General features: G+C 34.5%; 3 protein-coding genes and 1 pseudogene across 5 annotated transcripts; 1 reads left to right on the top strand and 3 right to left on the bottom strand.

Moving 5' to 3' along the window:
• Nucleotides 1-11,812: 11,812 nt before the first annotated feature.
• LOC104707635 (peptide methionine sulfoxide reductase B5) lies at nucleotides 11,813-12,960 on the bottom strand. Its single transcript, XM_010424015.3, has 3 exons — nucleotides 12,587-12,960; nucleotides 12,240-12,396; nucleotides 11,813-12,133 (listed from the first exon to the last, which is right to left on the bottom strand). Exons 1-3 carry the CDS (start codon nucleotides 12,682-12,684, stop codon nucleotides 11,972-11,974), a joined length of 417 nt encoding a protein of 138 aa, XP_010422317.1. The 5' UTR covers nucleotides 12,685-12,960; the 3' UTR covers nucleotides 11,813-11,971.
• A 1,141-nt stretch (nucleotides 12,961-14,101) lies between these two features.
• LOC104707636 (peptide methionine sulfoxide reductase B4) lies at nucleotides 14,102-15,325 on the bottom strand. 2 transcript variants are annotated; one of them, XM_087462382.1, is made up of 3 exons: nucleotides 14,997-15,325; nucleotides 14,632-14,811; nucleotides 14,102-14,543 (listed from the first exon to the last, which is right to left on the bottom strand). In XM_087462382.1, exons 1-3 carry the CDS (start codon nucleotides 15,095-15,097, stop codon nucleotides 14,486-14,488), a joined length of 339 nt encoding a protein of 112 aa, XP_087318508.1. In that variant the 5' UTR covers nucleotides 15,098-15,325; the 3' UTR covers nucleotides 14,102-14,485. The 2 variants fall into 2 exon arrangements, with proteins under 2 accessions (XP_087318508.1, XP_010422318.2); XM_010424016.3 differs by having other exon boundaries at nucleotides 14,655-14,811; nucleotides 14,997-15,246.
• Nucleotides 15,326-15,331: 6 nt separating this feature from the next.
• Nucleotides 15,332-17,059, bottom strand: LOC104707634 (peptide methionine sulfoxide reductase B3). Its single transcript, XM_010424014.3, has 3 exons — nucleotides 16,689-17,059; nucleotides 15,790-15,946; nucleotides 15,332-15,678 (listed from the first exon to the last, which is right to left on the bottom strand). The coding sequence occupies exons 1-3, from the start codon at nucleotides 16,892-16,894 to the stop codon at nucleotides 15,520-15,522; spliced, it is 522 nt and encodes a 173-aa protein (XP_010422316.2). The 5' UTR covers nucleotides 16,895-17,059; the 3' UTR covers nucleotides 15,332-15,519.
• LOC104707633 (pentatricopeptide repeat-containing protein At4g04790, mitochondrial-like) lies at nucleotides 17,052-21,485 on the top strand (annotated as a pseudogene). The gene is made up of 16 exons (XR_015564132.1): nucleotides 17,052-17,320; nucleotides 17,420-17,467; nucleotides 17,558-18,148; nucleotides 18,231-18,410; nucleotides 18,503-18,567; nucleotides 18,676-18,783; nucleotides 18,864-18,977; nucleotides 19,077-19,172; nucleotides 19,322-19,420; nucleotides 19,541-19,660; nucleotides 19,813-19,917; nucleotides 20,015-20,179; nucleotides 20,262-20,389; nucleotides 20,478-20,556; nucleotides 20,670-20,887; nucleotides 21,171-21,485. The product of XR_015564132.1 is annotated as a pentatricopeptide repeat-containing protein At4g04790, mitochondrial-like (transcript).
• Nucleotides 21,486-21,686: the final 201 nt, after the last annotated feature.

The raw sequence follows: 21,686 nt of genomic DNA, 5'->3' as shown, positions 1-21,686 counted from the left end.
CTTTGATACTCGTCTGAAGCTCTGATACCAATTCTTGTTTTCAAGCTTTGAGATTCAAACTTCAAAAGAACAACTCTTCTTTCTTATTAAGGAAAATTACTCAAAACCTTAATCTCTCAATCTCAAATCTGTCTTAAGGTATGTCACAACTCAACACCCTTATTTATATAAAACAAAACACCAATCCTATTCCTAATTGGAAAACATTTGTTTAGATAACTCCTAAACCAAACTCATCCTTATCTCTTAATAAAACACAAACTAGTTAGGAATAGGATGACTTCTAACTTAGTCTATCCAACAATAGCATCGTAAAATGCAGGACAACCGCAACCGGAATGGAATTTAGTGTTTGATTCATAAACCATTGTCACAAATGACAAATTAATCAAAGCTAGTAACATGTATTGTCACTGGTCATATGAACGAGACCCTAACACGTTTGTACCATGCAGATGAACATATGTATCCGCCTCTCATTGTTACTCGCTGGTGATCTATAGTGTTTGTTGATATATGATCCAACTTGAAACAGGAAATTGTAGTGGATCAGAAGCTTTTCTATGTTTGTTTAACATGAGTCTGTTTGGTCTGTTAGAAACTGGATCATATATTAGTGTGAAGCCCATACAATAACCGACTATGTATTAGGTATAAATACATAAGGTCAAACAGATGAAGAGGACAAAGAGCAAAAAAAGAGTTGCGCCGAACCCTAGTTGTAACATCCGCGAACCAAATAGTGATATTTGGGGATGGGTGTCGATCGACACCATGGGGTGTGTCGATCGACACCAGCTTTTCTGGTTCGACCAGATTGAATTTTAATTGACGTTTTGGGTTGGTTTGGTTTGATTAGTTCCCAAACCGACGTATTTAAAGAGGATTTGAGGGTTTTAGTGTTTCTCTTCGCCGTTTAGTGAGAAAAAGAGAGAAAAAGGAGAGAAAACGTTTGTGAGTGTTCTTGAGAGATTTTGGCTTGTTCTTGGTGGTTTTTGGTGAGATCTGTTGCTGTGGAAGGGAGTGTGGTTGCTGGGAACGAAGGAGAAGCTTCTTGTGGTGTTGTTCCACCGTTTCTCAATCAAATCTTCCTACAGAAGAGGTGAGTGCAGGACCATGGCTGATCTAAGCCTGAGATCTCTTTATGTTTTGCTTGTTTGGTGTTGTTTTGGTGTTTTTCTTGCTTGTGGTGGTTGTACTATGGTTCTTATAGGTTCATGAAGCTTTTGGGTGGGTTTGGAACGGATTGGAGATGATTAGAAACGAAGATTCGATGATCGGCTTCGAGCAGAACGTGTCTACGGAGTCGGTGTCGATCGACACCAAGTGGGTGTCGGTCGACACCATATTTGGGCCAGTGTCGATCGGCACCACTCTGGTGTCGGTCAACACCAACTTGTCTGATTCGTGATTTCCTGGTTTGTTGTGTTTGTTTGTGGTTTGTTAAACATGGGAATCTCAGTTGCTTGTGTGTATAGCCTAGTAGATGGGAGGATTGCCTCACTAAGTATTTGTGATAATACTTACGCATCTCAATTGTTGTTTGTGGTGTGCAGGTATGTGACGTGGAATCATGGCTATGAGGAGGAGGATGATCTAGGGTCTCGGTTGTGTGTTGTTGGACTTTGTTATATTGTTTACATGGGAACCTTGGTTAGAGTTATGCTAGGTTGATGGATAGAATACTTAGGAATGTTATTGTATTGATGAAGTATTGGTTTGTATGGTGAGTATGTTTCCGCTGTGTATATTGGTTGTTATTGGTTTAATGAGAAGTTGTGGTTTGGGTTGGATTAATTACGTAGTATGGGATGCTTAACTATATATTGTATTTATTATTAAAAAAAAAATGGGAAGGGTTGTTTCATTTTGGTATCATAGCCCATACGGTTCTAGGATGGTTTGGTGGAGAGTTAGAGCGGCTAGGGATTTAATTGGATGAATTGATCTCTGTGTTGGTTGCTGCTTAATGATGTGTGATGGAACTGATTATGAGTAGTTAGTCAATTTGTTTGTGGTATGGAGTCCTATTATCATCCTCTTAGAGCCTGCTTTATGATTCCACAGTGAGTATTTTTCTTTATGTTTGACTGTTGTTGTCATGGGAGAAAGAGAGATAGCTCGGTTTTCTATTTTTGGGAAGTTTCCATAAATAGAAAGTTTCCATAAAAGGGGAGGTTTCCATAATTAGAAAGTTTCTAAAAAGAGAAATTTTTGTGGAAAGTGTTGAGGTAGATCTAGTTGGGAGATACTCGTTGGCATCAGACCTGTTTGCTCAAGGCCGTGTGGGCCCAACTCATGTGATACCGATAGCTCGATGGACTTTGTGGCCAGAGAGTGGGAGTGGTATGTTGCTTCGGATGACGATCCTAGAGCGCGCTTTAGGGTGACGACCCAAGAGCGGGATATTTTGAGACTCCTTAGATACCGTAGCTGTGAGCCGTTATGTCTCGAGGGTTGCGACCCGAGAGTGGGGGGAGTGGGTGTAAGCGACTCCCTGAATACCGTAGCTGTAGGCGGTGGCCTGGCAGTGAGCCGGTATGTCTCGAGAGTTGCGACCCGAGAGCGGGGGGAGGGTGTGTGAGTGACTTCCTGGATGTCGTAGCTTAAGGTGGTTAGCCTGATAGCGAGCTGGCATGATTCGTTGGTTGTGACTGCGGACGGGGGAAGCATTGAGTTGTGAGCAAATAACGTCTAGGATGTGAGTATAATGACTAGAGGGAGACCTCGAGGGTTCAGTCGGAGGTGTGCGGGCTGTTGCGACAGTGGCATGGGAAACTTTGGCTGACGGTGTTCAGTCCGGCCGGAGGACGTGCATACCGTGTTGATGGTGGCACAGAGGTCCTTGAAGGATGGACGGTGCTGAGGGATTCGAGGACGAATCCTTGTTGGTGGGGGAGAATTGTAACATCCGCGAACCAAATAGTGATATTTGGGGATGGGTGTAGATCGACACCATGGGGTGTGTCGATCGACACCAGCTTTTCTGGTTCGACCAGATTGAGTTTTAATTGACGTTTGGGTTGGTTTGGTTTGATTGGTTCCCAAACCGACATATTTAAAGAGAAAACGAGGGTTCTAGTGTTTCTCTTCGTTGTTTAGTGAGAAAAAGAGAGAAAAAGGAGAGCAAATGTTTGTGAGTGTTCTTGAGAGATTTTGTCTTGTTTTTGGTGGTTTTTTGTGATATCTGTTGCTGTGGAAGGGAGTGTGGTTGCTGGGAACGAAGGAGAAGCTTCTTGTGGTGTTGTTCCACCGTTTCTCAATCAAATCTTCCTGTAGAAGAGGTGAGTGCAGGACCGTGGCTGATCTAAGCCTGAGATCTCTTATGTTTTGCTTTTTTGGTGTTGTTTTGGTGTTTTTCTTGCTTGTGGTGGTTGTACTATGGTTCTTATAGGTTCCTGAAGCTTTTTGGTGAGTTTGGGACGGATTGGAGATGATTGGAAACAGAGATTCGATGATCGGCTTCGAGCAGAACGTGTCTACGGGGTCGGTGTCGATCGACACCAAGTGGGTGTCGGTCGACACCATGTTTGGGCCAGTGTTGATTGGCACCACTCTGGTGTCGGTCGACACCAACTTGTCTGATTCGTGATTTCCTGGTTTGTTGTGTTTGTTTGTGGTTTGTTAAACATGGGAATCTCAGTTGCTTGTGTGTATAGCCTAGTAGATGGGAGGATTGCCTCACTAAGTATTTGTGATAATACTTACGCATTTCAATTGTTGTTTGTGGTGTGCAGGTATGTGACGTGGAATCATGGCTATGAGGAGGAGGATGATCTAGGGTCTCGGTTGTGTGTTGTTGGACTTTGTTATATTGTTTACGTGGGAACCTTGGTTAGAGTTATGCTAGGTTGATGGATAGAATGCTTAGGAATGTTATTGTATTGATGAAGTATTGATTTGTATGGTGAGTATGTTTCCGCTGTGTATATTGGTTGTTATTGGTTTAATGAGAAGTTGTGGTTTGGATTGGATTAATTAAGTAGTATGGGATGCTTAACTATATATTGTATTTATTATTAAAAAAAAAAAAAAAACGGGAAGGGTTGTTTCATCAATTGGTGACAGCTTGTCCTGTGGGAAGGTTGTTAAAGGGTGGGGACCAGAGTTCGAGGAACGCCTGGCGCACCAATAACCTACTGGTGGATTTGGATATCCACAGTGATGGGTTAGGATCGATGCCCTGCAGAGCCAGCTTGGGGTGCGTTGGGACGGCTAACGGGGGGCTAGCAGGGTCTACGGACGGTCCGTTGGGTCAGCTAGCAGGGGGCTAGTGGGGTCTGTAGGACAGGTTGTTACAATAAAAATCAATTTTTAAAAGTTATTTTTTAATCACTTAACTGTGGCGTTTTTCATTGCTAGCCTTTTTCTTTGTTTGTTCTTTCACTCCATATTCACTAACCTTTTTTTGAAGAGACTCGTGATAAAGCGCGAGAGAGTTGTCCATGAATGAAAACAGGCTCTGGTAGATATATGCCAAACTCGATATGCAAGCAATCCTCAATTCCAACTTCCACCTGTTCAATAAGTAAGGGTGGTAAGAATCAGTAGTTCAAGAGTGAACAATGAAAGAGTTTGAGTTCTAGTAAATAACCTAGATTTTTTTTCCTAAAACGAAAAACTTGGATCATATCAGAAGTCAGAACTCACCCTAATGTTGTTATTGATTGGAGGAGACAAAACATAGTTGTGGACTTGTGTTCAAACAAATTAAAAGGCTAAGTTTATCATAAGTATTGTTGTATCACGAAGACATGCACATAATTAAAAAAAAAATACTACAAAATCTTAATATTCCGTGATGCTTCCAGCATAACCACGTGTGCCTGAAGAAAACAGACAGAGACATAATGTACTACAATATAAAAATTTAGGAACTTAAATATTGTTTCAATCTAATGTTAAAGAATATTATCTATCATATTGCTACAAATATGATATATTGACACACATTCACACCATTGTATGTTTTATATGGCATCTCAACGCTCGAAAATTCTAAAAGGTATGCCTATCTTTCATAAATTTCTCCAGGTACATCAAGCTCACACACTGAAAGTTAGAGATAGAAACCAGTCAAATTGATCAATAAGTTACATATAACTAAGACTCTAAGGGCATCATTACTCGAGTAACGGCTGAAGAACGTTTCTCAAAAAATAATTTTTTTTTTTTACAAATTGTTATTATTTATTTATTTTTTAATTTATGTTCCATTGAACAAATGACACATGTCTTGTTTGGTCTGAGAATCGTTTCTCAAGTGACTCTGGGAAGAAACGTTTTTCTTCTTTTTTCTCTTCTCTCTTTTCTTTTTATTATTTTCTAATAAATATATTTGTAAGAGAATCTCCCAATGGAGATGGTCTAAGAGACCACTAAACAAAAGAACAAAACTATGTCATAATCGAACTCTAAACTGGTCAATATAACTTTCTTTGTAACTTATAATTAGTATGTTTAAATATAAACACTTACGGCTTGGTTCATGACTAAAGTCGTAGCAGATAGAATCAAGTGTATTTTTGATCAAGGTCTTCAAGGTTGGATTGGGTGCGAGCTTAGAAACCCAAAGCCAGTAATGTCCAACTATCATCATCAAATTATCTGAAATTACAAAAAAAAAAAAACATAACAGAAAACATCCAAATACAAAATTACATCATCTAAAGAAATATAATCCACTTGAAAATAATAAGCAAGGGTCCTAAAAAAACAACAAACTTCACTAACCAACATCGAGAGGCTTTTGAAAAGATTTGTGAGGCTTTTGTGTTTTGTTATTAATTTGACTTTAGATTGAGAAAGTGAGGTTGCTTCTAATATGCGATGAGGCTATCTGCATACACCGTAATCATAAACCCTCAAAAAACCTCAATTGTAACATACCATAGCAATGTTCTACCTAATCACATCATATCCAATACTCTGGATCAAGCTATTGTACTAAGAATTGCTACACAAATATATCGGACAAAAATCTAGGAAATGAGAATGAATGAATACAATACAAACCACACACAAAGAACTTACAAACAACAAAATGGTCAAAGATACACTTAAGAGAGGAAACCTTAAGATCGGGCATGTCAGAATTGAGGTTACCTTGAAGACGGGTCCAAATCCATCTTCATCGAGTTTGTGAGTTGGGTGAAAATCTTTGGTATTGCTTCTACTCGAATTATCTGTCTCACAAACTTCTTCTCGGTTTTGTGATAGAAAATTGACTGAAATTGGAGAATCAAAGAGAGATATCCAAAGAAGAGAGAAAGAGGAGATGTGAGAGAGAGCCTAACTCTCCAAATGAATTGCATTTTTACTTCGGGTAAAAACTGTGGTAAATCCATTACAATTACGCTCTAGCTTGAGAAGACAATTATGAATGATATGTTGGTGATGATACACGGAGTGTCTGTTACAACTTGAATGAACACATCAGCTACTACTCTCTCTCTATGGGTTGAGGAAAAAAGCATATGGCGTGAAGAAGACGAAGAGCGAGACTTTTGACTTTTTTTTATTCGGTCGGCGAGAGGCTTACGAGTAAAGAGAAGGTGACGTGGAACCAAGAATAATTAACATTGGTTCAAAAATTTGAGCTGTATTAATCGTTATATTTTGATTGGCTAGCTGTTTTAAATTAGGTGTCAGCTCCAGGTTTCTTTAAATCGCTGAGGTGTCATGCTCTGGTGAGAAGCGTTCAAGTTTTATTGTATTGATACCATTCTCATTAATTTTAAATTTAACATTCTATTTTTCTATTTAACTTTATTTTATTTGTATCTTATGTGGTGTATAGTTTGTTACAAAAATATAATTACTGTATAGTTTGTTTTTTGAAATTTTTTCAACATTGTTAGAAAAATATATTCCTTCCATTTTTTAGTTTTAGCATCTAATATATTTCATAATGAAATCATACAACATAGAACCTAAAAAAGAAAATACTGATCAACCCAACTAAAAAATATAAACAAATTGAAACCAAATAAAAAGAAAAAATTGTTTCATACTTTTAAAGTAAAAACTAAAACCAAATTAATTTATGATAGACTAATTTAAAAATATAGAAGATTTTCTAATATATATATATATATCACATTATATTCAATAATCATATATAATGTATTAAATACACAACTCAAATTTGTATTTAATAGTATTCTATAAGTTATAGTTTGATTGTCTTTAAAACTTATGTACTAAAAAGAAATGGTATCATAACAGAATTTTTTTATTTCCCCCATGAAATAATAGAAAACAATAGTTTCAAAATTAATTTATCGTTAATTATACTATTTATTTTAAAATGATTAGAAATAAAGACAATTTATTGAAGAAAAACATAATTATATTAAATTCGACACACTTTATTTTCATGAATTTTATTAAAAATTAGTTAGACTTAGAGTATAAGATATTTGTTTTGTGATATCGTTTCAATAAACTATTTTAAAATTGACTTATCATATTATAACATTATTTGTTGTTAAATATTACTTTTTTATATATAAATAAAATTAATGTATAAGACAACACAATTTATCTATCAAAGTAAGGTCTTACACTTTTTTTTTCTTAGAATACTTATCAGTTTAATTATGATAGACTAATATATAAAAAACTCACATTATATTCAATAATCATATATATTGTATTAAAGACACAACTCAAATTTGTATTTAATAGTAATTTATAAGTTACCGTTTGATTGTCTTTAAAACATATGTACTAAAAAAAACATTATGGTATCATAACATATTTGCTTTATCACCCTATGATATAACAGAAAACTATAATTTCAAAAATTAATTTATTGTTAATTATACTATTTATATTAAAATGATTAGAAATAGAGACAATATATAGAAAATAAAATATATATATTAAATTTTACACACTTTCCTTTTTCATGATTTTTTTATAAAAACTGGTTTAAACTTATAGTATAAGATATTTGTTTGGTGATATCGTTTTAATAAATTATTTTAAAATTGACTTATCATATATAAAACTATTTTTTGTTAACTATTACTTTTAGATGATGAAAATAAATTAATATATAGGATAATATAAAATTAGCTATCAAAATAATTAAGTAAGATCTTACATTTTTCTTTCTAGACTACTTATCAGTTTTTTATTTTCCAAAAAAGAAAAAATATTAAAAAATATAATTTATCTTAACTATTTAACGAAAATACCATATATAGTTAACTTTGCTATAAATAATGGTCTTATTACTATAGTAACATACTGTTTAAATAATCTTTTTTTTCCACAATACTGTTTAAATAAGGGAAAATCACGTTTTCAACTTTCAAAGTGTTACTAGGTAGCACTTTAAACCTCGAGAGAATTTCACTAGCACTATAAACCTTTAAAATGATTTTACTAACACTTTGAACATTTAAAATGATTTTACTAACAATTTAAACCTTAAAACTAACTTTTATTTTTATAGCGCCATAAAAAATAACAGAATAATAATACCCGTCAACGTGAAATAGTTAAACTATGTTGGTTTAATTTAAATTTTAATTAGTTTTAGTTTTTATATATAAATAAAAAATAAAATAAAAATTTGTGTTTATCTTCATTGTAGACAAAAACTTTTACGACGTTACTCTTCACATTATTAATCCTTTTAGTAAATGCATCTCCACTGGATTCTGATTCAAATCGATTGACTTCTCAATGGAAACCAATGAATTTTCTAAATATATTGTCGTCTTCAATTTTACATTTGTCAAATGTTTTAACCTTACCTCTGATTCTTCATTTTTTTGCTTTGATGTATTTTTAATTTTTTTTCAATCGTCATAAAGAATTAATTTAAATTAAATTAATTAAATAAGTATTTAAATCAAAGCAGCATAGTTTAACTATTTCACGTTGACGGATATTACTGTTCTATCATCTTTCGTGGCGGTACAAACAAGAAAGTTAGTTTTAAGGTTTAAAGTGTTAGTGAAATCATTTTAAAGGTTTATAGTGTTAGTGAAAATATCTCAAGGTTTAAAGTGCTACTCAATAACACTTTGAAGGTTTAAAATGTGGTTTTCCTGTTTAAATAATTACAACAATATATTTTAATCAAAAATATTTAGTAATATGTACTTTAACTTTCCTCTTTTTCATGACCTTTCTATGAAACACTATATAACATAAATCTTATGTAATAAAGTAAGGTTTCTTCAAACTCATGCTCTAATAAACTGACAAGTGGCACTCTCTTCTTTCAACATGTGTCATTTTCCACAAATTTAGCTACATTATTTTTCATATTCACTATATTTAATTACACTTTTATACTAATTTTCACTATCAATTTCTAATGCCCATTTAGCAATTATATAACTCCCATAATAGACTTCAATGTATTAATTGTCATACAGTCTATGCACTTTTAATGCATTAATTACCAACAATTAATGTTTCACAATAAATATGAAAAACACAATCAAAATCTATGGCACATTTCTTATTTGAAATGTAACCATAAGTCTCATGATGTTTTAGAAAAAAAAAAACTGATTATGAAAAACTTTTCACCTTTGTTTCATCAATATTGCATAAACAAAATATAAAAGCAAAAAAAAAAGTTCTCTATAAATATAAAGGCAAAGTTTTCATCAAACATCATATTCTGCCTCTCACATGATTTTATAAATTTTTGTAATCTTAAATTTTATAGTTTAATTTTAAATTTAGAGCATATGCAGAAATGAACATGTGAAATTTGATTTTTCTATAGAGAATGTTAGATGAAGAAAGTCTAAAACTCATAGTACACATGGTATGTCTATGTTCTTTACCTTCGGTTTCTACTTTTCGTCATGTTTTGAAGTTGACAAATGTTATTTAGCATGCCTATTTTATAAAGTTGCTAAAATTCATCTTAGTCTTTAAAGGTATTTTAGTTTCTTTCCTTCAAAAGAACCGAAAGTGAGTACTCAACCAAATGATGAGAATAAAACCAAACATTTTTAGAGGTTAATTTGAAATTTAGAGCATATGCAGAAATGAACATATGAAATGTAGTTTTCCTATAGAAAGAGTTAGATGGAGAATATCTAAGGCTCATGGTACACAAGGTATGTTTATCTTCTTTACCTTCAGTTTCTATTACTTCTTCATATTTTGAAGTTGGCAAATATTGTTTAGCATGTCTATTTTATTAAGTTGCTAAAATTCATATATATTCGTCTTTAAAAGTCCTTTAGTTTCTCCGTCAAAATGACCTAAAGTGAGTAACCAAGTGATAAACATAAATAAAATAACCAAATGTTCATTAGATGCATAAAATAATTTTCAGATTAGTGCTGATTCAAATAACTGTCATCTTCTATATATTTTAATGTGTAGTTACTTCTTTTTGTCTCTTCCATTTTATTTAGAATTTCAATATACAAACATTACTCATATATATACACACTTGTTTTTTTGGGTCAAATTTTAAAAAGTTTGATCTCTTAAATTTTTTTTCTTCTGAAGAAACTATCTCTCTCTTTAAATCTAAAAGAATCTTAATGTACTTTCACTCTTCTTGGACGAGAAGAACTTATTTACTAAGTAGTAAATTATGGTGAGAATGGGAAGAAAGTGTACTAAATATGTGAATTCGTGTCATTGTATTGATCATCATAACTTGATAAATTCATCATCTCCATCCATAACCCACGCCAAGTTTTTATCTTTTAATTATCATGTTAAATTTACATTATATTTTGCTTATTATTTTTTTTAGTGACCATCATAACTCTCCATGATGCTTATGTGGGTAAATAAGGTAATGTGGAAAGAAATTACATGGATGAAGATGGTATATAGGCTACAAGATCTGAAGATTGGCAAGCTTATACAAAAAATATGATCTTTACCTATAATATTGGTAGAACTTATGTTGATTTAAATTTAATTTCTATGTTCTTAACAAAAAGAACTCACAATTTTTTTAATTAGCCAATCTATAGTTCTATTTATTCAGTAATTGTATAAGTGTGTCAAAGTTGTATGTTTTTATATTGTACTTTTAAAAGTTACTTTTACTTTAATAAATACATCGATTTGAGTTCATATACTTTTTAGTCAACTTAAATCATGTATCTTTAATATCAAAATACTTATGAAGTTCTTACTATAATATAAAAAGATAGAATAAATAGCCATTAATTCACACTGTTAATACCATTCATATTAATCTCACTAATTAGTCAAAATATTTTTAAACTGACAACTTCAAAGCTATTGAAAAACAGTTTACAGAAATAATATAATAAATATATACAATTTCAAATTTGAATTCTTATAGTCAACGAAATGTTGCATATGAGTTTCATACATTTAAATGAAATAGAAGGTTTATATCTTATATAATTTTTGTAATTTGTTTCTTTTGATCACTTTGAATAATTTTAATATAAAAATTACAAAAAAAATTGTTTTAGATAATAATTCATAAAACCTAATATATTTTTAGTTTACAATTAATATATCTTAGTTACAGTATTTAAGCTAATTATTATTAAATTTCTTTTAAAAAACAAACAATATATTTCAATATATATTAATATTAGTATACTATGTTTATTTTACCCATGCATCGCGTGAGACTTATTCTAGTAAATTATAATTTGTAGTTGAACCGTAGTATTATGAATATTATTTTTTTAAGATATATATTAACAATTACATCTATATATTTCATATATAATTGAATAGAGACTTCATACAATAATTATTAATTAATGCATACATAAACCACGCATCGCGTGAGCTACTATCTAAGATTGCAAATTTATACAAGAGGTTTAAAAGCCAAATCTCATTAATTAATGAATCTTATTACATGTTGCATTGACCACCACACAAAGTGCATATACATGATGATGATGTTTATACCAGAGATTTTCAAACACAATAGTACAAGAAAATCTAATTAGAGGATCATACATATCTTATGATCAGACTAGAGAAGGGAAGGTTTTGCCGGGTTGAAACTGATTGAAACGCTGTTAACGCAATGACGTTCATCTGTTGGAGTACCGTAACCTTCTCCTTTGAAAACATGGCCTAAATGTCCATCACACGCTGCACAAGTGATCTCAGTTCTTCTTCCATCTGGATCAGGCTGGTAATAAAATCAAAGCAAAAAAGAGATTTTGGCTACTAGTTAGCTAGTAGTCAGTAATTTAACCCAAAAAAAAAACATACAAAAGAGAAGAATGAATCTTTACGGATCGGTTAATGGCACCGGGGAGTCCTTCAAAGAAAGCTGGCCAGCCACATCCGGGATCGAACTTTGTGGTTGATTTATAAAGAGGAGTCTTGCATCCGACGCAACTGAAGATCCCTTCTTCGAAAAACTTGTCATATTCTCCAGTTCCTGGCTTTCTGATATATTTTCACGACAACAAACAAAAAAAACATCATGAAAGACCAAAATCAAGAACTTACTCAGTGCCTTTTTACAAAGATTTCATTTCAAATACTCGAATGACTAAAGTAATCTATACTTGGACTAGCCTAATTAAAACTAAGTGTTATATATATGGTAACCAAGATAACCAACTAGACAACGTACTCGGTGCCTTTCTGACGGAGAATCCTAAACTGCTCAGGAGAAAGAACCGTACGCCACTCCTCCTCTGTTTTTTGAACCACCAAACCAGGAGCCGCCATGATGACCACCAGGGAGAAGCTGAAACTGCGACAGAGGGAATGGTCTGATAGTGATGATGATCAGGAGGTATGTTCTTCTTGAATTATTGTAGTGATGTATATTTGTACTAATTTCTAAGTGATGTATGATTCTAGTTTTGCGTCTAGATTCATATGAACTGTTATTTACGTATTTATCTCTATAGACAGATGAACGATTTAATTATTAAGTTATGAATTATTCACGTGATAACAAAATTGCTCATCTCATCTGTCACATAATCCCTGTCCCAGTTCTGTTCCCCAAATTTGGCTTCATATATATAAAGAAAAACTCAATTGAGATAGGCTTTCAGTAAGAATGGGATAATATTCTTCTAAAAAATTTCAAGATGTGAGATCTAAAACCTAACTATACCCACATCACGAGCCAGACATGGCTGAACCGGCTTTTTGGGATATCATTATAACTTATGGTACCATAATAAGAGTATCTTTGTTTCTTTTAATAATAATTAGAAAAGAATTCTTATCTTCTTGTCATAAAAAGAAGAATGTAACGGTCTGTGTCAAGAGAGTATGGGCCGTATGGGCATGTGTAACATATATAGTGAGAGAGCCGTGATTCCCACTTTTGGAGAAAAGAGACAAAGCAAATGTATATTATTAAGCAACCTAAAAACAGATAAAGTTTTCGATAATGGAAAATTTATTCAGTGGAGGAGATTAGGCTTGACATTGTTACTAAAATGATAAATATAATATAACTATGGGGTGTCAAAAGAGTCATTTAACCAGACCCAACATGTATATTGACGTTAAGAAGAGAAGCAGTGTTGGTAGGAAACAGTTTCACCAGAAGGAATTGGTGAGTTGGGTGCTTGAGAGGTTGACATGATGAGAATCTATTAGAAGAGAAGAGGAACAGGAAGAAAATCGAAAAAGAGGCGGCTAGAAGAAATTTTGATTTAGGAGTCGTATAGGCTCTAATACTTATAAATTGACTTGTATTAGATGAATGATCTTTCTTTGACGAGTATTAGAAGAATGATCTTACAACAGTCAACAGGTTATATAAACAGTTAGAGAATCGAGTAGTAAATGTACAAAATATATGATTGAGGACTAGAAGAGGATGATCAAGGAAATGGATCGGACTCATCAGCTCTGATGGTTTTAATATTTAGATCCTAATGAGTCGATGAGTCAAATGAAGTAATGATTCAATGGCTTGACAGGTCATATCATATGTGCCGTCGGATTGTAATAGTTTCACGGGTTAATCATTAATCCACCAAATTATCATACTAAAATCATCATACCATCATTGCCTTTTATACCATCATCATGAATAATGATACCACCACCATCATCATCAAATCTACGACACAATAATATATAACATTAAAAATTATAGAAATGTCGTTATAACCAGGAATGATCTAGATAAGATAAGATTCAGTTTTGACCACACAAAAATACAGATAAGATTCTCAAAACAGACATGTTTAAAAACACTAATGATCCTTAAATAACAAAATTATTTAAGATCAATTATTACACACCTCATTATTCTTATTTTTCTGCTGCATTGAATCTACTACACAAAGTGCATATACAACAACCATGATGATGATGATGATGATTTTAACCAGAGAATAGAACAACACAATCTGATTTGAAGATATTGTACGATCAACAACTACTCGTCCTCAGGCGTCTGCAGAGGAAGATTTGGCCGGGTGAAATTTGATGGAAACGCTGTTAACGCAATGGCGTTCATCAGTTGGAGTAGCATAACCTTCTCCTTTGTGAAAATGACCTAAATGTCCACCGCAAGCGGCACAAGTGATCTCAGTTCCTTCTCCATCTGGATCAGGCTGGTAAAAATAATGTAGAATCAAATCAAGCATAAAGAGTTTTTAGTTATCAGTATTGATCATGAATATTAAACCAAAAAAAACATACAAAAGGGAAGAATGAATCTTTACGGATCGGTTAATGGCACCGGGAAGTCCTTCAAAGAAAGCTGGCCAGCCACATCCAGGGTCGAACTTTGTGGTTGATTTATAAAGAGGAGTCTTGCATCCGACGCAACTGAAGATCCCTTCCTCGAAAAACTTGTCATATTCCCCAGTTCCTGGCGTTCTGATTTGTTCCAATATATGTACAATCAAAACAAAGACCAAAAGCAAGAAGCAACTACAGTACTTGTTTTAATTTCTTCAAGATTTACTCTCAGCCTAATTATAGCTTCTTCTCTCAAAAAAAGGTAAAAAAAAACATAACTGAATCTATCAACGATCAACGAATCTATAAAAACAAAGCCTTACTCAGTGCCTCTCTCACGGAGAATCCTAAACTGCTCAGGTGAAAGAACCGCACGCCACTCCTCCTCTGTTTTTTTGACCAACGAACCAGTAGCTTCCGTCATGATCACCACCTCGGCTGCTAACTACAGCCGCTGAAAATAACTAGAGGCTGGAATTGCTTGATGATAAGGTATAGGTTCTTAAAACATTAATTGCAGTGGATCTAATTTGTACACAGTACTCCGTGATGTATGGTTCCTAGTTTTCCGTCTAGATTCATATGAAACGTTCTGAATCTATAGACTGGTGTATCTTGCACGTGTCAATAGAGCTTAAGACATGTGCAGCATAGCAGCTTTTTGTATTACAAGAGTACGTTTTTATTCAGTTAAAAATCATACAGACTACAGTTGCTGTCAAAATGCTCGAGATGATGAATTTAATAATAAAGAAAAAAACAGTATAGGCTATATATGACACACACACCTACAAGATTCTTATTCTGTTCTGTCTCTCATTCACTTAAGTGAGAAAATAAAGAAATCTACAAGGAAGACTTCTCGGGTGTGAACTTAAGGGAAACGCTGTTGACGCAATGGCGTTCATCGGTAGGAGTAGCGAAACCTTCTCCTTTGAAAACATGACCAAGATGTCCACCATATGCTGCACAGTTGATCTCTGTTCTTCTCCCATCCGGGTCTGGCTGTAAAAAACAATGCAAATTACCATTGTAAGCAGAACAAAAAAAGAAGAGTTCATTTTTGTTATCAATTTTTTGATGAGAAAGTGTATGTGTTTTGAGAGTTTATATTACGGTTCGGGTAATGGCACCGGGGATTGCGTCAAAGAATGCTGGCCAGCCACAACCGGCGTTGAACTTTGTGGTTGATCTATAAAGAGGAGCTTTGCATCCTGCACAACCGTAGATTCCTTCTTTGTCGAAATTAACGTATTCTCCTGTTCCTGGATATCTGAAATCAACAAAACACAAACACACAAGAACAAAGGGATTAGATAGCATCCTTTCTCTATTCAATATGATACTCAAATGCTAGAAAGACTGAAATCCCAAAGACTAAGCAGACATTTTCATGGTGGTTGACATATAGCAAAACATTCTCAGACAGGACCTAATAATGGTAAAGGCTCTATAGGAACTAATAAAACTAAACGCCAAAGTTTTCTAGATTCGAGCTCTCGTATGTCATATACATTCAGGGTAAAAGAGACTTAGGATAAGCTCTCATTTGGAGTTGTAAGAGTAATAAAAGATGGTATCCCTGAAGAACCATAACCTCTCATTGAAGCTGCTAATTCCAATCACTGCAAAGATTTGAGTACGACACACCTAACTGTTCACCATTTACAGCACAAGATTTCTATGTATGCTATGATCCAGGCACACAAAAGATATAAATTTTCAACGTATTGCTCATCAAGAATATGATCTTAAATCAGTGTCTCCTTGTATATATACTAATGTTTGAAGCTCTTGATTCAGCCATACCCGGTACGTATCAATGATCAACAATTACAAAAAACAAAAGTTGAAGTTTTTAATTCTGACAATCACAAATGAAGCGAATCATGATGCAAACACTCTACGTTTCAAAAACCAGATGCCTAATCGAAGGTAATAATTCCCAAAGTTGCAAACTTTTAGAACAAAATTGAACCATATGAATCGCTGATGAAAGGTATTAAAAAACTTACTCAGTGCCCTTTTGACGAAGAATCCTAAACTGCTCAGGAGAAAGAATCGCACGCCACTCTTCATCTCCTTTCTGAACCGATCCCGGAGCCGCCATCGCCACCGTAGAAGCTAATTCGGAAGAGAGACAAATCGAACCGAATACGACGATTGATGATAAAAGTAGCGTAAATGAGAAAAAGAGAATCTTTGAATTGATGATGTTCATATAAAATTTACAATCTTTGAATTGAATCGAATCCAACAAGACCACAAAAATCAAATTTTGAGTTTTTGACAATTCTTCATCATCTTCTTCTTCTTTCCTTATCTTGTTATTTTACTTGATCACCCCTTATTTATATAGTTAATTAAATTATCACCCCAAAGGTTTGAAATTATAACTTGAAACCCCAGTAGGGGTTTATATAAAACCTTTCTCTTCTCCTTCTGCTTCTCGATCCTCTCTCGAGAGAGAGATTCAACATGGTTGTCTCAAAGGCTACCAAAAGCTTATTAAGCTCTGTCTTCAAATCCCGTATTAGAAACACCTGCGAATCTTCAATTGCTTCCGGCAACAGAGACATCGCCGGAACCTCTCAAGCTGTCAAAGAGCTTCTCAGTTCCAATAGCCCTTCCTCTCGTAACGAAAAAGGTTAGATTTTTAAGAGCCAATTCGAACCATTTCAGTAATTGGGATTTTCAGAATGAATGTTAAGAATTGGATTGATTCTGTGCAAATGTTTATGTGTAGATGTTGAGGATGTATCATTACATGATCGAGTATCAAATTTGTTACATGGTATGTCTCTTTATCAGTTCAGTTCCTGCTTTAACGAACTCTCTCAAGTTGTTTATTGTATCAGTGATCTTTATTCAATCACATTTTCAGTAACTACTTCGGAGAAGAACTTATCATTGAAGATACCAAGTTTTACTACTAAGATCCCTTTTGACATTTCGTTGAGATCGAAAGAGTTGTCCCGTGAGAGGAAAGAGAAGCGTGTTTACAAGAAGAACGGTCTCTCACGGCGTTTCGCTAAGATATTTAGAGACTCTGCTCAGAAACTAGGCACCGAGGCTATGTTCGGTGCTTTTGGTAGGGTGGCTAAAGAGATGAGTGTAACTGAATACAGTGCCATGATTGGAGTTTACTTGGAACATGCGGAGAAAAGTAATGATTTAAATTATGCTCTTGACCATATTGACAAGGCTTTTGAGCTTTTGAAATCCATGAGAGATCGCGGATTCTCGATTGAAGAAAGAGTTTACGGTCCTCTTCTTGATTATTTGATTGATATGGATATGGTAGAGGAGTTCCATAGTTTTAAGGATGTGATTAGTGAGGCTAGTCCTGGTTCGGTTGGGAGACTTGGTTACTATGAAATGCTTCTTTGGATCCAACTTGGCGACAGAGAGAGGATTGAAGAACTTTGCAGTACAATTGATGGTTATAAGGAGGAAGGCTTATCAATCTTACAAGGTTAGTCATATTCAGTTGGTGTTTTTGTGTCTCTCTTTTACTCTGAAAAGTTTTAACCTTTTTTTTCATCCTTAAACAACAGAAAATTATTTACTTGCACTGTGTAAGAAAGACCAAAGGTACCATCTTCAGAGTCTCTTAGAGATAGTAGATGTCACAAAAGTTCATTCGTTGGACCTATTGGCAAACATATTCGAATACCTTGGGAGGTTTTCATTGGATTCTGTTGCAAGAAATTTCCTGTGTGAACTAAAAGAAAGTGGTAAGAGTTGACTCATTGTTCAATAACATGTTTATGCCTCTAGAAAATCATTATTATAGCATGTGTAATATGTATTTCATTAACATGCACAGATGAAGGAGTGAAGAACGTTTCGAATCTTATCTCTATCTATTCGACTTGCATCCCAAATCTGACGGTAAGGACTTCTCATGAACATTACTGGTAAATTAGTTCTACAGTTCTTTGCTTAGATAACTGATGCCTCTTAGTTTCCCATGTTTTTACTGATTTTCTACAATTAAAGGTTGAGGATACCATCTTGAAGTTCAACAAGATGCATGAAGAACTCGATGTTTTGCCTTCATCTACATCGTACGAGAAGCTTGTTAAGTATAGCTGTGACTCAAATGAGGTATTTTTTATGCTTGCTTTACAATAATTTGGCTTTATTTCGGGTGCTTTCTCTCATGATTATTCTCTCTTGTGCTCTAGGTAGTCACTGCTCTTGATGTAGTTGAAAAAATGGCTGAAGCAGGTCTAGTAATATCCGCAGATATCCTACATTCATTGTTACATGCCATTGATGAAGTTCTTGAGTTTGATTTGGTATGCATCCTCATTTAGCTTGAACCTATATCCAGACAAAATACAATTGAACTCTGCTCATATATGAAATGGAGTTTCCTCATACTTTGACTGTTTCAGGTGCGAAGAATCCATTCAATTATGTGCACAATGAATGTGAAACCAAATACAGAGAACTTCCGGAGCATTATACGTTTGTGCACAAGAATCAAAGATGTAAATTTCTTTCTACGAATTTCAGCTTCAGTATATCCTCAAACCCTATATTACAAATGAAGACATGTCTATGCTGTTTCGTATAGTTTTGCTTCGCTTGTTTCTCTAAACACAAAACTTTGCTCTAAATCTTTTGGTTTTATGTGCAGTTTGAAGGTGCATATATTATGCTTGGTAATTTAAAGAACTTCAATTTGGAACCAAACTCTAGCATGTTCAATTGTATATTGGCTGGATATTTTCGGGAGGTAATATCTAAGTTCCCAATTCATGTTTCATATTCTGACCTGATAGATTGTCCATCTTTCTGTGAGCTCCCAGCGTCTTTTAAATCCTTTTCAGCTGATGGATTTTGTATGTTTTTGAAGAAAAATATGAGTAGCGCGTTAATGGTTGTCAAGCAAATGAAGGAAGCTGGCGTTAAACCTGATTCCATAACGTTTGGTTATCTAATAAACAACTGTAACCATGAGGACGCTATCACTAAGGTAAAATTCAGATTGTTCTGTTCTTTAGATCTTTTGTCTTACTTGTTCTTCTTAACTTGGAGTCGTGTAAACGCCACTACAAAATCTCTACTCTCTCTCTCTCTCTCCTTCTCTGTGTGTTGAGTGAGGAATGTCTTTGTGCCTTTTACAAGTACTACGAGGAGATGCAGCAAGCAGGAGTTCAAGCTACTAAGCGAATTTACATGTCCCTAATAGATGCATATGCAGCATCTGGGAAGTTTGAGAAGGCGAAACAGGTAGGCACTCATACTCTTTCTTTCTTTGGTAAGATCTCGAAAGTGGAATATATTTACGTAATTAGAGTAAGAGCTCAATACTTTTATTCTACCATAGGTGCTCCTAGACCCAGATGTTCCGGCTATAAACCAAAATGAGCTGAAAAGTGTGCTTATTTCGGCTCTTGCATCACGTGGAAAATGGGCAGATGCCTTACATATATATGAAGAAATGAGGGAAGCCGAATGCCAAGTAGACCCGAAATCAATTATATCTCTTATAGTAAGTATACACTTTCAATCACTCTCTTTCTTAATATCATATATCAATTGATTGATGATCAGTAATATGATTATCTTTGTAGGAATACTCTGATTCAATGGGAGAGTTAAGTAAGCTAGTTCAACTGGCTGATGACCTACAAGATGATACGAGTTGGATAGATGGCTTCTTCAGAATGATCTTGTTTGCTGTCCGCAATAGAAAGTCGAGGTAGACTTAATCACCCATTTCCAGAATTAGTTCTTGTGTGCCCCATTGTTGAATGTCTCATTCTTGATTTGCTCTTTTTGTTGTATAGCAATATTGTTGATTTTCTGAAACGGAACAAGGTCCGGTTGTTAAAGAAAGACATACCTGTGGAAAGTCATTTTGACGAGGTTTGATTTTGTTTATCTCTTGGGCTTCTGAAAACTTTCTTCATTTAGTCGTCTAAGATAACCATGAGATGACTCCGAGTAAAGCCTCTCAGTGATTTGCTGTTTTGGATCAGGTGTTTTGGGCGATCGCAGAGACAGAACCAACCAAAGTGCAGCTAGGAATGGATTTGCTAAGATTTATGAAAGAGGAGCTTGGGTTTGTTCCTTCAAGAAAATGTTTAGATTTTCTCTTACATGCATGTGTTAATGCCAAGGACCTGAAGCACGGTCTATTGGTGTGGAAAGAGTACCAATCTGCAGCACTCCCTTCCAACGTCCTAAGCTTTTTGAGGTAAGCCACCCTCTTCCTCCTTATCTAGATTTAATTGGTTTCTTTGCTTAACAACTACAGATTTAAGGAACAATATATGTAATAAAATTGCAGAACACAAGACAGATCCTGTACTCTCAGTGGCACAAAAGACTTCATAGTTTACCACTAGGGGTTTCGGTTTAGGGGTCGCATTAGTTTCTAAGAATGCAGTTTATTCTGATAATTAGATCATCAGTTTCCAAGAGATCAAGAGGTTTAAAGGTTTCCAGTATATCATTGGTTCTGGTTTATGGTTTGGCAGGATGTATCAGGTTCTACTAGCTGCAGGGGATTCGGATGGTGCCAAGGCATTGGTATCAAAAATTCCAAAAGATGATAAAGATGTACAACATATCATTGAAGAAAGCCAGTCTGTATTTTCTCAAGACGCAAAAAGAAGAAACCGAAAAAGAAAATGATTGTTTCCCCAAAAAGGTAGTGATTTTGTACAGAACTCGGATTTCATTCTACGTGAGAGGGAAAGGATGAGGAGGAGGTAAGACTAACAGGCTGAGTAATTTTCAGCCACAGGATTAAAACCTTGTCTCTACTGCTGCACCAGATTGGTCGCACTACTAAGATCTGCATGGTTCCTAAGCCATAGATATCTGCACGTGCTTAAGTCCAGTCAAGTTCCGGTTTTGGACCCCAAGTTATGGACTGGTCATTTCTTTTTCAGCAACTTGCATTAATGTGACAGATACCCAAGATGATAGTAATCTAACCAACCCTGACCGAAGGATCAGACATGGTGGGTCAATCATGATGGCTCTGTAAT

This window comes from Camelina sativa, chromosome 8, assembly GCF_030686135.1.
Source record: "Camelina sativa cultivar CO46 ecotype springtype chromosome 8, ASM3068613v1".
Lineage (NCBI taxonomy): Eukaryota > Viridiplantae > Streptophyta > Magnoliopsida > Brassicales > Brassicaceae > Camelina > Camelina sativa.
The sequence above is the reverse complement of the archived record's forward strand: the minus strand, read 5'-3'. Positions and strand labels throughout refer to the sequence as shown.